This window comes from Watersipora subatra, chromosome 10 (assembly GCF_963576615.1).
Source record: "Watersipora subatra chromosome 10, tzWatSuba1.1, whole genome shotgun sequence".
NCBI classification, from domain to species: Eukaryota; Metazoa; Bryozoa; class Gymnolaemata; order Cheilostomatida; family Watersiporidae; genus Watersipora; species Watersipora subatra.
Genome location: NC_088717.1, coordinates 29446508 through 29461046, shown reverse-complemented (window position 1 = coordinate 29461046; position 14539 = coordinate 29446508). Strand labels below are relative to the sequence as shown.

At 35.9% G+C, this 14539-nt stretch overlaps 1 protein-coding gene across 3 annotated transcripts in view; it reads right to left on the bottom strand.

Annotated features, from left to right (window-relative positions):
- LOC137405884 (Krueppel-like factor 6) overlaps window positions 1–14539 on the bottom strand; it is a 118132-nt gene that overhangs the window by 12670 nt on the left and 90923 nt on the right. For all 3 annotated transcript variants that reach the window (XM_068092324.1, XM_068092325.1, XM_068092326.1), the window contains one exon: window positions 9899–9980. In XM_068092324.1, the coding sequence (XP_067948425.1) occupies window positions 9899–9980 (82 nt within the window). The remainder of the gene's footprint in view (window positions 1–9898; window positions 9981–14539) is intronic.

The following is a 14539-nucleotide window of genomic DNA, read 5'->3' as shown; positions in this document are numbered from 1 at the left end:
ATGGTATTGACAACGTTGTCCCAAAATTTCTTTATAAAATTAGCCTAAATTAACGAAGCAATTTGAAACCTTTGTTTGGGAATTTCCAACTTAAAAACGAACATTTTCTGTGTAAGTTTTGTAAATACATCCCGAGTTAGAAAACAGATAATTACTTATGTTGATGACATTATAGCCAATTCAGATTTACATTTTTGTGATTATACAGATAATTAAAGTAGCAGCACTGACTCTGTGGGTGATGAAAGTAATAGTTTTGTAAAAGGAACATTGTAGACTCTACAATGTAGATTGTCGTTGTAGCTTCACACAGCTCTAGCATTGCACAAAGTATAGATACTTTCAATTTTTGGCATAGCACTATTTGTTAATATGTTAGCAAAATAAAATGTAAAACAAAAGTGTTCTAGATAGTTTGAAGTTGACAAAATTGTATACATATCATGAAGCAAAATTGGCAGTTTTCGGTAAAATGGCTGGCAGTAGACTGATAGCTAAATTGGTACATGGATGGCAGTGAAAGGGTTGAGGTAGATGATCACCTAGTGCAATACGGCTAAATGCAGCAGAACTAAGTGTATTTTTGACACACGTACCTTTCCAGGGAACATGATAAGCAAAATTAATGTTAGCCTACTGGCCATAATTGAATTTAAATTAAACCTTGTGGTGTACATGTCTACTATTGACCTATTAACTATACTTTAGTTAGTATAGTTAGTAGGTCGATGATGTTTACTATGACATTGAGCAAGTATTTTGAACTCTGTATGATGCAACTTCTTCTCTACCCAAAATGGCCAATCACTGTTTCCATGACGCAGATTTGGAGTTGTGCACACGTCGAGTTACTACGCGATAAGTACTTCAATGAATATTCGAATGCTGCGTGGATTAACATAGCCGCTTTGATAAAAAACTCTTGCGCATCATTCACAATAGCCGTTTCCATTTTTTGCAAACATGAAACATTTAATAACGATCTGCAAGTAACGACTAGCGACTCTGCTCGCTCGACCTGCGAATTTCTATTGTTTCCATTTTGCGGATGAGACAAACTCGCGTTGACACAAATAGTTGGCCTACCCACAGATTTTGAGCATTTAATGTCACATGAAGGCAGGATGTCACATGAAGGCAGGATGTCACATGAAGGCCTGGAAGAATTATGATTAAAGACCAACTTACACAAGTATTTGTTGTAGATTTCATTAGATAGACACATACTATTAGATACATTAGATATTTTCAGCATTTGCGATTGCTTTTGATGTTTGAGACGTTTTGATTCTAGACTAAAATCGATGAAATTTGATTGCGATTTAAATGCTCAGAAGAAAAGTGTGTGTAAACTGACTGCACCAGTTGTTATCGATGTGATAGTTGATATCGGCTATTGATATCGGCTATTGATATCGGCTATTGAGTTCAAGCTGAAGCGTTGCGTGTCTCTATTTTGTCGGCCCCTTTTGCAATTATAGTCGCCATAATCGCACTTTCACTTCATCTGAGTGTTTTAAGCGCGATCAAGTTTTATTAATTTTAATCTTGAAACATCCTGGCAATCAGATCACCTCAAAAATCAACAACAATCAAAAAGAAATGATAGAAAAATACCAATAATTGCTGATGAAATCTACAAGAACATTGTGTGAGTTGATGTTTAATAGCGAAAATAGAAAGGAATATCCTACAGTAGAGAAAGAAAGTAGTGCAGAAAGATGCCTAGCTATGGCCTAATGCTGTGCAGGTATGAACTAGATAGCCATTGCCAATGACATTCATAACATTCCCGACGAGGATATTTGAAGGTGAGGCTGCTCTTGCAACATTCCAAAGGTGTTTAGAGAAAGGTGTGATATTTGCCTTAATCATTCCATCGATTACCTCCTTTACATGATAGCCTAATTAGAACTGGGTAATTGCTCAGCACTAACAGAGCAAATTTACCCACATTGAGACGATCATTACTTTCGACTTACTGGTTCCAAGGCTTGGCCAGACATTCAGTAAATGTCCTATGATATATGAAAACTTGTCTAGGTTGGCAAAGATACAAAGTTGCATAAACATTTGCTGGCAGAGAACATCGCTTGCGAACTGGTAACACGAAGGCAACAGGTGCCATCAGTGGCATGCAAATAAAGACAGTTGGTGTGATGTGTAGAGCCTAGTAAGCATTGCCTCACATTTCTGTAACTGCCTTGGCCGTTAGTTTTTGCGCACTCTGGTTACCCTGAGTGGCGAAACATGGACAACTGGCCTGTCCTCTGCACTGGTTGCCTTGGGTAGTCTGATGATGATGACCAATGATAGCATTCCTTTTGGGTCACCAAATTTGTTTGTTCCCGCTCTTTTTCTTTGTCCTGTTTTAGTTTAGTTCCAGAGTCTAAGCAAATAAGACTTACCTTTGACACATTTACAGCTGTTTTTACAAATAACGAATAGACTAAAAAATGTGACGCTAGTATGCTAGTAATGTGATTACGGAGGCACAAGGTTAGTGAAACAGATGTTATACATAATATGTCATTTTGCTTGCTATTCTGCACTATTTGCCAGTTTGCCTGCATGTTATATGTTTCTACGTAAAGCTTTAGACATTTTATGCTTTTTACTTTGTGTAGTAATATTCCACTAATTAGAGTGCCTTTATCCATTGTATAGGTTTCACGATCTACATGTCTTAAAATAGACCAGTAAGCCATAACTCCAAACTTATCACGCTAGTATCTAGCAAAACTCTACAGTTGGTATCCTTTTCTGTAGATGAACAGTTGCGATCAGTATCCAATGTAACTTTCTCTAGTTACATCGGACAGTCAGCTAGCTAGACATGCTAGCTAGCTAAACATGCTAGCTAGCTAGACATGCTAGCTAGCTAGACATGCTAGCTAGACATGCTAGCTAGCTAGACATGCTAGCTAGCTAGACATGCTAGCTAGCTAGACATGCTAGCTAGCTAGACATGCTAGCTAGCTAGACATGCTAGCTAGCTAGCCTCGTTTGTTCATCTTACCTAATCTAGTGGTTGGCACGCTGGTAGGAGAACTGCATATGTTATGTAATCATTTCCGGCCTGCTAGCGGGTTGTCACTGCTGATTGGTTGACCGGAGTATCTCGTTCGTGTGTCCACCAATGGGGTTCTTCCCTTTTCCCTTACCAGTAGCTAGTTCTATCTGTGCTGCCAGTAGGACTGTCCACAGACAGGTTAACATTGCGTTTTATGTTTCTACTCAATTTTATACCTAGACTGCCTCACATACCTATTATATCACCATATATCATGTGATTACTGGATCAGCAAAGATAATCATACCTCAATAATATTACATGTATGTATCCATCTTTGCACATTTCACTCTTGTCTTTTGTCTATGCAGCCTACTCTTTGCAATTATCAAATATTTCAGTGTGTTCTTATCAACCATACAAGTGTGTCTGTGCACCATGTCTTTACATTTTGCTATACCTATACCTATATGTCGAGGCATCAAGTATTATTTTATATTCATCTTACATTCAATCTTTTATGATCCGATCCGTGTAATGTTGTCAAATCTTATTTTAGATGTCACGGTGTTGTCGGTAATTACGCATAAATACATACTAGTAATTCATCAACTCAGCTGTGATTTCAAGTCCATCAACCGCATCTTAGCAATTGGCTTGCTACATTCTAATCACCCTTAAAAATGAACAAAGACACAAAGTGTTAGTAGATTTTGTCAGAAAGTATCAGTATTTTTCTATCAATTGAGATTGTTTATGATGACATAAGGGATCTTATAGGTTTATAGATGTCATATTCGGCTTTCACTTAAGTCTGACGTTTCAACTATGATAAGTTTTTATCTATTTTAATCTTGAAGCACCCAGTCAGGCAGTCAGATCACCTCAACCATCGAAAACAATCGCAAATAATAGAAAAATACCGATTCCGCTTGATAAAATCTACTAAAGGTTTGTATAAGTTCATCGTTAATGCTGATGAGCTAACAGTGTTAGTAGTTAGTAGATATCTGCTGCCTATAATAGTACTCAGTGATGAGCTAACAGTGTTAGTAGTTAGTAGATATCTGCTGCCTATAATAGTACTCAGTGATGAGCTAACAGTGTTAGTAGTTAGTAGATATCTGCTGCCTATAATAGTACTCAGTGATGAGCTAACAGTGTTAGTAGTTAGTAGATATCTGCTGCCTATAATAGTACTCAGTGATGAGCTAACAGTGTTAGTAGTTAGTAGTTATCTGCTGCCTATAATAGTACTCAGTGATGAGCTAACAGTGTTAGTAGTTAGTAGATATCTGCTGCCTATAATAGTACTCAGTGATGAGCTAACAGTGTTAGTAGTTAGTAGATATCTGCTGCCTATAATAGTACTCAGTGATGAGCTAACAGTGTTAGTAGATATCTGCTGCCTATAATAGTACTCAGTGATGAGCTAACAGTGTTAGTAGATATCTGCTGCCTATAATAGTACTCAGTGATGAGCTAACAGTGTTAGTAGATATCTGCTGCCTATAATAGTACTCAGTGATGAGCTAACAGTGTTAGTAGATATCTGCTGCCTATAATAGTACTCAGTGATGAGCTAACAGTGTTAGTAGTTAGTAGATATCTGCTGCCTATAATAGTACTCAGTGATGAGCTAACAGTGTTAGTAGTTAGTAGATATCTGCTGCCTATAATAGTACTCAGTGATGAGCTAACAGTGTTAGTAGTTAGTAGATATCTGCTGCCTATAATAGTACTCAGTGATGAGCTAACAGTGTTAGTAGTTAGTAGATATCTGCTGCCTATAATAGTACTCAGTGATGAGCTAACAGTGTTAGTAGTTAGTAGATATCTGCTGCCTATAATAGTACTCAGTGATGAGCTAACAGTGTTAGTAGATATCTGCTGCCTATAATAGTACTCAGATCATATCGCCAATCTAGCTGACCATCCATTACACCCTACTTCACCGGAAGATCTACTACACTTTACACGAGACATCAACACTTTGCCAGTCCACATCGTAGAACAGCGTTATGTAAAGAGCTCTTTTTCAATACTCATAATTTTACTTCATTCCTAAATTCTCACTTAAATTCTTTATTTGTTGTCTCATGGTCTAATTTGTGCCACGGAAACGGCCTTAGTGAACAACTACTTCGCACTTGACCTTAGCATAAGGCCGTCACACAGCCATGGCTCAAATATAGTACTCTATGGAACATAGTACTCTATGGAAGCATGATCTGCTTGTCAGACAAGACTAATACTTAGGCACTGGCGCGTCCTGGTGTCCCTAAACTATCACATCATGGAAACTCAATATTAATCTTTTCAAACATATAGCTTACCTGTAGATGAGTCAAAGCCAGTATATTAAACTACTAGCTGTGCTTTCCATCGTTGCCCGGGTATTAAACATCAGCTTATAAACAATGATAAGTGATGAGAGTTGCCTACCTCTTGCTATTAGCCTGGCACATTGCCAATGGAAAATTCCAGTAAGCTAGTTAATAAGCGCGCACGGCTTATAATGGCTTTAAGCCATGACATTGCGTAAGCATTGTCCAGCTAAGCTATTCTTATAATAGCTATAGCTGGAGGGACACACATACACACATACTTTGAGAAATACAGTGCACCCTCGAGATACGATTACCCTGATATACGATTTTTTCACCTTACGAAGTCAAACATTGTGATATCTTCACCTCGCTATACGAATTTTATTTCACCATACGAATTTGAGAAAAGTTTCGCCCGAGTTAAAATTTGGCCTTCGGTGTGCTCATAACACATGTCGAAATAAAAAAGACACCGAAATATAGTTTGCCGAAAAAATTCTTAGAACGTTTAGAAGAGACACGATGATCGACTTCTCTCATATCGGCGTGGAAAATTCCGTGTAAAATGCACAAGCGAGAGCAAATATTCATTTGTAGCATTATTATAGCTTTTACTATAAAATTTTAAGTCAGCATAGGTATATAACTACAAGTATCTACGTTTAATTCGTTATCTATGGAATCTGAGACCGATACAAACGTTACAAAACGAAGGAAAAATGATTTTTATGTCAACAAAGTTGGATGTCGTAAATAAGAAGGGACCCGTATTATCAACATAGTCAAGGAATATGATCGCAACCAATCAGCATTTGCAATTATTATTAAAACAAGAACTCCATTAAAGCAAGCACAAGAAAGAGCTTCCGACTGAAGATTTGAATGAGCTAGGTCATGCATGCGATCAGCATTCAAAAGGAGCAACCATTTAGTAAAGGCGAGGATGTAGAAGATACAGAAAACCCCACATTCGCAGAAATATTTCAAGTGTTTAATTTACTGATGTGGGCTGGTACATTAAAACAATGCATGTATAATATATATTATTTATCTCTTGTGTGGCATGTTTTTCATATTTTATTCATTTCCTTTTGATTTTATGTTATATTTTCTTGTTTAACCATGTCTTTGCATATGGGCTTGTTATCTTCTACGTGAATACAATTCATCGTATGTATGTATGTATGTATGTATGTATGTATGTATGTATGTACGTATGTATGTATGTATGTAACTCATATAACTAGCTACTCAGGATAGTTGACGCATCCACATTACTTTCTGAAACTTGCTAAAGCCCTGTCCCCCCTAGGGTATAAATACGTTCAAACTTTGTATGTATGGTTACATTGATTCTTGTGCACAATTCAAACAAGACAAACTACTGTACCACATTCTCTGGATCCTTTTACAAGCGCTAGCTAGCAATTTTCTGCATTGCACCATCAATTTTTTCGTAGAAAAAGTAGAAAAATTGGACAGGAATGGACAACTTCTTTTCGCCTGCTAAAAAATTCCAATTCATTACGTTTTAAATTTATTTTCAAGTGTACAGCACCATAATTAGCATTGATACGTTTTTTGCCTCATCTCTGCTTTACTCGCTACATGTACCAGCTAAAGCCACGTTACTCCAAAGGTATGTACGTCCTGTATAGAAAATAAAATTTTTCTTTTCGGTAGCCATTAAATGGTCAAGTGTGCGAGAGGCCGCGTTCTATAACTGCATCGCTCGGCCTTATTGATTTAGGTTGAAAAAGGTTTCAACCAGATAGGCTAAAGTTTATAGTGAAAGTGAAGATAGGAACTGCTGAAGGATAAAATTTCATGATAAAAAGTTGAAATTCAGTAAAATAGTTCAAAACACATACTAAAACTTAGTTTTAAGTGTAGGTTTAGCAAGCTAAACTTACTTGAAGTGAATTCAAAGTTTATGTTATGCGTACCTTTTGAAGGCAAGAACTCCTTGCCGTACGTACCGCATTTGGTACACACATTATAATTTTGCATTTTATTGCAGATCATAACCATTAAAATACACTAAATACAATACAGTTACTGTAGGTAACTATAATTACTAAAGTTAACATACTATTTTGTTGCTAATTGTCAATATGTACATTTTTATAAAAAAAAATTGACGATTTTTACCAGGGGGTGTTTGCATTGTATAATTACAATGGTCTCTATACCCCTACATACGATTTTTTCACCATACGATGTCAACTCTGGAACGAATTAACATCGTATCTCGAGGGTACACTGTACAGTGAAACTCGAATAACTCTCCCTCGGATAGCTCGAACACAAGGTTAACTCGAACGGATTTGTTTGGTTCGTTCCCACGCAATGATAAATTGCTTTAGATAACTCGACCTCAATTTCGTTAACTCGAACAGTTTTTTGCCCAACTGCTACCGTTATCGCTTTAGAATATCACTTTATTCCAAGCCATAGAGATACACGTCAACTTTTAGTAGTTCTTAAACGTCATTATTACCGTTATCGGCAAAATATTTTTGTTAGCGACTCTTCTAAAGGTTTGCAAAAATCAAATTTTACTAAACATCCGCTTGGGGATAGCCTTCGGAAAGCAAGGAGAAGCGGGTAACCTTCAGATAAACTTGAAGAAAAATCGGCAAAATTGGTTTTTGTTAAAACGCTCAAAAGAAAAATGTTCTTTTTTTTCCAACCGTGATCAAATTTTGCCTATTTTAATCTGAAAACGTCCTGGCAGTCGCATCACCTAAAACAAACAAACAAATCTCAAGTAATAGGAAAATATTTATACTTTCTGATAAAAATTGTTAAGACATATGAGAGGCCCCTTAACTTGAAACGAGCAATAAAAGCTTTTGATTTATATATAGTTTGTATATGTAGTGATGAAAACATGCACTTATGACAGTGTTCTCATAACTCGAATACTCTGATAACTCGAACATTTTCTCTCGGTCCCGTGAAGGCCGAGTTATCCGAGTTTCACTGTATATACAGCGAAACTCGGCAAACTCGAACTTCACGGGACCGAGAGAAAGTGTTTGAGTTATCAGAGCGTTCAAGTTATGAGAACACTGTCACAAGTGCATGTATTTATCAGTACATATACAAACTATATATAAATCAAAATCATAGATTGCTTGTTGCAAGTTAAGGAGCCTCTCATGTGATGTTTTAACAATTTTTATCAGAAAGTATAAACATTTGCCTATTACTTGAGATTTGTTTGTTTGTTTTAGGTGATGCGACTGCCAGGACGTTTTCAGATTAAAATAGGCAAAAACTTGATCGCAGTTGAAACGCTCAGAAAAAAGACATATTTTTCTTTTGAGCATTTTAATAAAAGCCAATTTTGCTGATTTTTCTTTTAAGTTTATCCGAAGGTTACTTCGCTTCTCCTTGCTTTCGAAGGGCTTCTCCTTGCTTTCGAAGGGCTTCTCCTTGCTTTCGAAGGGCTTCTCCTTGCTTTCGAAGGGCTTCTCCTTGCTTTCGAAGGGCTTCTCCTTGCTTTCGAAGGGCTTCTCCTTGCTTTCGAACGGCTTCTCCTTGCTTTCGAAGGGCTTCTCCTTGCTTTCGAAGGGCTTCTCCTTGCTTTCGAACGGCTTCTCCTTGCTTTCGAAGGGCTTCTCCTTGCTTTCGAACGGCTTCTCCTTGCTTTCGAAGGGCTTCTCCTTGCTTTCGAAGGGCCATCACAAAGCGGATGTTTGGTAAAATTTAATTTTTTTCAAACCTTTACAAAAGTCGTTAACGAAAATATTTTGCCGATAGTGGTAATAATGACGCCTAAGAACTACTAAAAGTTGATGTTTTTCTCTATGGCTTGAAATGAAATGATATTCTAAAGCGATAACAACCGGTCTCGGTAGCCTTGGGTAAAAAACTGTTCGAGTTAACAAAGTTAAGGTCGAGTTATCTAAAGCAATTTATCATTGCGTGGGAAAGGACCAAACAAATCCGAGTTAACCATGTGTTCAAGCTATCCGAGGGCGAGTTATCCGAGTTTCACTGTATATAGATTTTTTGTCATTACTACTGTACATTCCCTTTCATTCGCTACCTCAAGGCTAGTTCACGCTATTTCGCCATATGTCGGTGTCAATCACACTTTAGTGATCATCTGTGATAACAAAGGTTCGTACTATCACAAACACATCCACGTTTATATTAGCAAATAGTTCGTAGCATTGTGTTCTCATTATACCATACAGTTGGGGAGAAAATAAAATACTAGTCCCACAGTGAATGTCTTGAAAGAAATACATATAAACCAAGCGATCCACAACAGCCAATCACCATTGTCGAAGTGCTGCACATTGTACAGGCTGCATACTCGGCAAACTATTTTGAAAGTTTGACAGCTGCAATGTTTCCGACGTAACCACGCTGCCTCGACAGTGTCATCAGTTTACGGTGCACATAGTCGATGAACAATCGTCAAGTAGACAATTCCGAAATATGGCGATAACTGAACCTGTGTGAACCTGTCTTTCGTTCCCCAGAACCCAGAGTATTCTCCTAGTACTAGTCAGCCAATCAGGACTACTTTTATACGTACCAGAAGCACTGTCCTCATTGCTGTCTGACCGGCTATAGTCAAGTTTGCCCACGGACAGGTCGATAGGCTCGGTTTGTGTAGGCTGTAAGAGAGATAGAGAAGATATGAGCTGATATGATTCTGTGTACAAGTTAATAATAGCAATAATAATAAGTTAATAATAGCAATAATAATAAGTTAATAATAGCAATAATAATAAGTTAATAATAGCAATAATAATAAGTTAATAATAGCAATAATAATAAGTTAATAATAGCAATAATAATAAGTTAATAATAGCAATAATAATAAGTTAATAATAGCAATAATAATAAGTTAATAATAGCAATAATAATAAGTTAATAATAGCAATAATAATAAGTTAATAATAGCAATAATAATAAGTTAATAATAGCAATAATAATAAGTTAATAATAGCAATAATAATAAGTTAATAATAGCAATAATAATAAGTTAATAATAGCAATAATAATAAGTTAATAATAGCAATAATAATAAGTTAATAATAGCAATAATAATAAGTTAATAATAGCAATAATAATAAGTTGATAATAGCAATAATAATAAGTTAATAATAGCAGTAATAATAAGTTAATAATAGCAATAATAATAAGTTAATAATAGCAATAATAATAAGTTGATAATAGCAATAATAATAAGTTAATAATAGCAATAATAATAAGTTAATAATAGCAATAATAATAAGTTAATAATAGCAATAATAATAAGTTAATAATAGCAATAATAATAAGTTAATAATAGCAATAATAATAAGTTAATAATAACAATAATAATAAGTTGATAATAGCAATAATAATAAGTTAATAATAGCAATAATAATAAGTTAATAATAACAATAATAATAAGTTAATAATAGCAATAATAATAAGTTAATAATAGCAATAATAATAAGTTAATAATAGCAATAATAATAAGTTAATAATAGCAATAATAATAAGTTAATAATAGCAATAATAATAAGTTAATAATAGCAATAATAATAAGTTAATAATAGCAATAATAATAAGTTAATAATAGCAATAATAATAAGTTAATAATAGCAATAATAATAAGTTAATAATAGCAATAATAATAAGGTAATAATAGCAATAATAATAAGTTAATAATAGCAATAATAATAAGTTAATAATAGCAATAATAATAAGTTAATAATAGCAATAATAATAAGGTAATAATAGCAATAATAATAAGTTGATAATAGCTAACTCTCCTATATAAAACAGTAAATGACGAGTCATTCACTGTGTTACACGCTGCGCAGTGTTACAGCGTTACACTGTTCAGTGTTACACGCTACACATTTTTGAGCTTCGAAGCTGTGGTTTTGATCATAGGAATGAGGACGAATTTACATGATATGCAGGCATGATCGCACAACTCCAAATTATGCGTAGCTGACGAGTTTATGTGCTGCGAAGAATTTGGCACACAACTCGATGTTTTCTATATTAGTCTGTTGCGCTTTTATATACAAGTGGCGCATAATTTATATCACGGCTGACATTCCTAAAATGCGTCCAAGGTCAAACGTCAAAGCGTGTAAGAAATTTTTCTTTCAAATTCAGAGTTGATGGTTTTTATTTCGGAGATATTTTTAAAACACGTGCATTAAAAACAGAGCTGCGCAGGGATGCTGTAAGGACGTCACTAATAAAGACGATGAAAATCCAACCTCCAATTGCAAAACTTTGTGCAATGATACGAATATCGATGTTTACATGATACACAGTATTTCGTTGTTAATACGATGTTTTCAAAAAGATGAAAAATACGACAAAGGTTCGTAGCATGTAACACTAGTGATAGTGACAATGCTTGCGATAGAAGACAGCAATTGAACAGTTGTAGGTTACAGTAGCTAAAGTATTGAACAGTTGTAGGTTACAGTAGCTGGAGTATTGAACAGTTGTAGGTTACAGTAGTTAGAGTATTTCATTTTTAACCTTTTGTACACTTTAGTCGTTCTTATTTCAATTTGAACTTTGAATTTCAATTTAAGTTCGATTGCGTTGCTCTGACCTATGACCTCTGACGTAGCCATTCTGAGCGATTTCAATCTGCAGCATGCGAATGTCCAAGGAAACATCACACGACAACACAACGTGTGCACAACTCTAAATCTGCATCAACGAGCCCTGCCATGGCAAACTCATGACGACTGGAAAACGAACATGTACAGGCAATCGGACGCATTATTCATTGTTTCAATTGTGTGTATGATGCAGATTTGGAGTTGTGCTCTACTTCAATGATAAACGTGTTTCATTGGACATTCACATGTTGGATATTAATTCAGACGCTTTGTTACAAAAGTTAAAGGTTGACTAGCAACAAAATTCACATTTCAGCTATTTGGTATCAAAAGATTCACCATTCACGAACAGTTAAAAAACAGCCGCAAGTTGGAATCCCTTTATTTCGATGATGTACTCAAAGTGGTTATTGTTTTGACGTGAAATGAAAGGCCAATAAAGGGCTCGATATAAAACATCTCGTAGCACTAGTTTATGACAAACACTTCAGGTTCTACCGGAAATCCCATATCAAATATAAATGTTCGTTACTTCACAGGTTCGTTTCAGCCTGGTCTAATCATCTAGTTGTAATCTGATCATGTGATCCATATTTTCCACCAAATTGCGCGAACAATTTCTATAGCATTTTTCGACCATCACAGGTGACCAACAGGCTGCTCATGTTTATCAGAGGATGATATGCACCCGTACGAGCCAAGGTTAAAAAATTACACAAATTTTTAGGCTAGGTTTTGAGATATCAGTGCTCAAAGTGACAGCATTACAATGATGATGAAATAGACTTGTATGGACAATAGACATGGTTTTATTGAACGCGTGAAGTTTATTTGTGAAAATATTTCGATGAATGATGTTGCATGAAAGTGTAAACAGAAGCACATCAAGTTCAACTACATCATATTTGAGTCGTTTTGAGAGGGATTCCAAACTACGGCGTCTTCGTGATGGCTGCGATTAACTGTTGGTTTTTTAACTTTTAAGAGCTTGTAATCACATTTCCACATATTTTGAACCTACAACACAGCGGAGTAAGACATGGTAAGTCTTTTGATACCAAATAACTGTAATGCAAATTTTGTTGCAAGTCAACCTTTAAGGATGTCTACACCAGATGTTATAGCAGTCAACCTTTAAAGATGTCTACACCAGATGTGATAGCAGTTAACCTTTAACAATGTCTACACCAGATGTGATAGCAGTCAACCTTTAAAGATGTCTACACCAGATGTGATAGCAGTCAACCTTTAAGAATGTCTACGCCAGATGTGATGGCAACGCAATCGGAACTAAATCGGCTCAAATCGAAATCAGAATGACAAAGTGTGGAAAATGCTTCGACTAGTGCGGCACTTTCTTGCGCATCCGCAAGTGCCGTTCCCATCCTCCGCGAGCGTGAAACATTCAGTAAAATTTTGAAAGTAACAAAAACTCGCTTTAATTTGTGGATTTCTGCTGTTTTCATCTTGCAGATGACACAAGCTTGTCATGAACCTAGCCAAGCCTCGTGACATGAACCGTGCCATGCGCGTGAACCGTGCCATGCATAAAAAGCTATTGAACGACTGAGCGACATATGTAGCTGACAGAGCCGCTACTAGGAGTATCACAATCCCGAGCTCATGTTTACTAGTGATATGCCAACCGTCTGCTCACCGCAGCAGGCATCAGACGGTGTCCATAGCATGACCAACATATTAGCGTTGCTTGGAATGTCTCTAAATCTCCTTCGTCTAATCGATTGATTCTGGTTGCATTATAGCAACAAATCTATAATTGTACTTTATCATAAGTAGCTAGCTCATAGCTGTGAATAATTGCCAGTGAATAAACTGATTGTCTAACACGGGTTCCCAATAAGTTCGCTGGTTTCCCCTTCCAGACGACGAAAACTTTATTCCCCCATTCTATCAGGCTTCGTTTTGCTTTCAATCCGCATCCTTCTTCATATTTTGTCATTTCTGCATTCCACAGCACCAAATATTAAGTATCACAGCATTGAGTAGTTTAACTATCTTTATAAATGTCTGGTCAGCATAATACTGGTAAAAAGAAAATGGAAAATCCCCAAAGTTATAGAAAGTATGATGAAACTATGAATCACAAGATAGTACACAATGTAATAAACACCCAGTTTATTAACAAAACACAATAGGCAGCATGTAACTATTATGCACAGCTTTGCAAATACAATTTATCAGCAAAAATTTATAAATAAAGGCCAGAATACGCCCCTGAAAATTTCCCCCCTTGGGGGAACTCCCCACCATTTGGGACCCACTGGTCTAACATCAATTGATGTCAATACAATCGAAGTGGTCTCGAACAATACAGATGACTCATAGCTCGAACAATACAGATGACTCATAACTCGAACAATACAGATGACTCATCACTCGAACAATACAGATGACTCATAGCTCGAACAATACAGATGACTCATCACTCGAACAATACAGATGACTCATAACTCGAACAATACCGATGACTTATAGCTCGAACAATATAGATGACTCATATCTGAAACAATACAGATGACTCATATCTCGACCAATACAGACGATTCATAACTCAAACAATATAGATG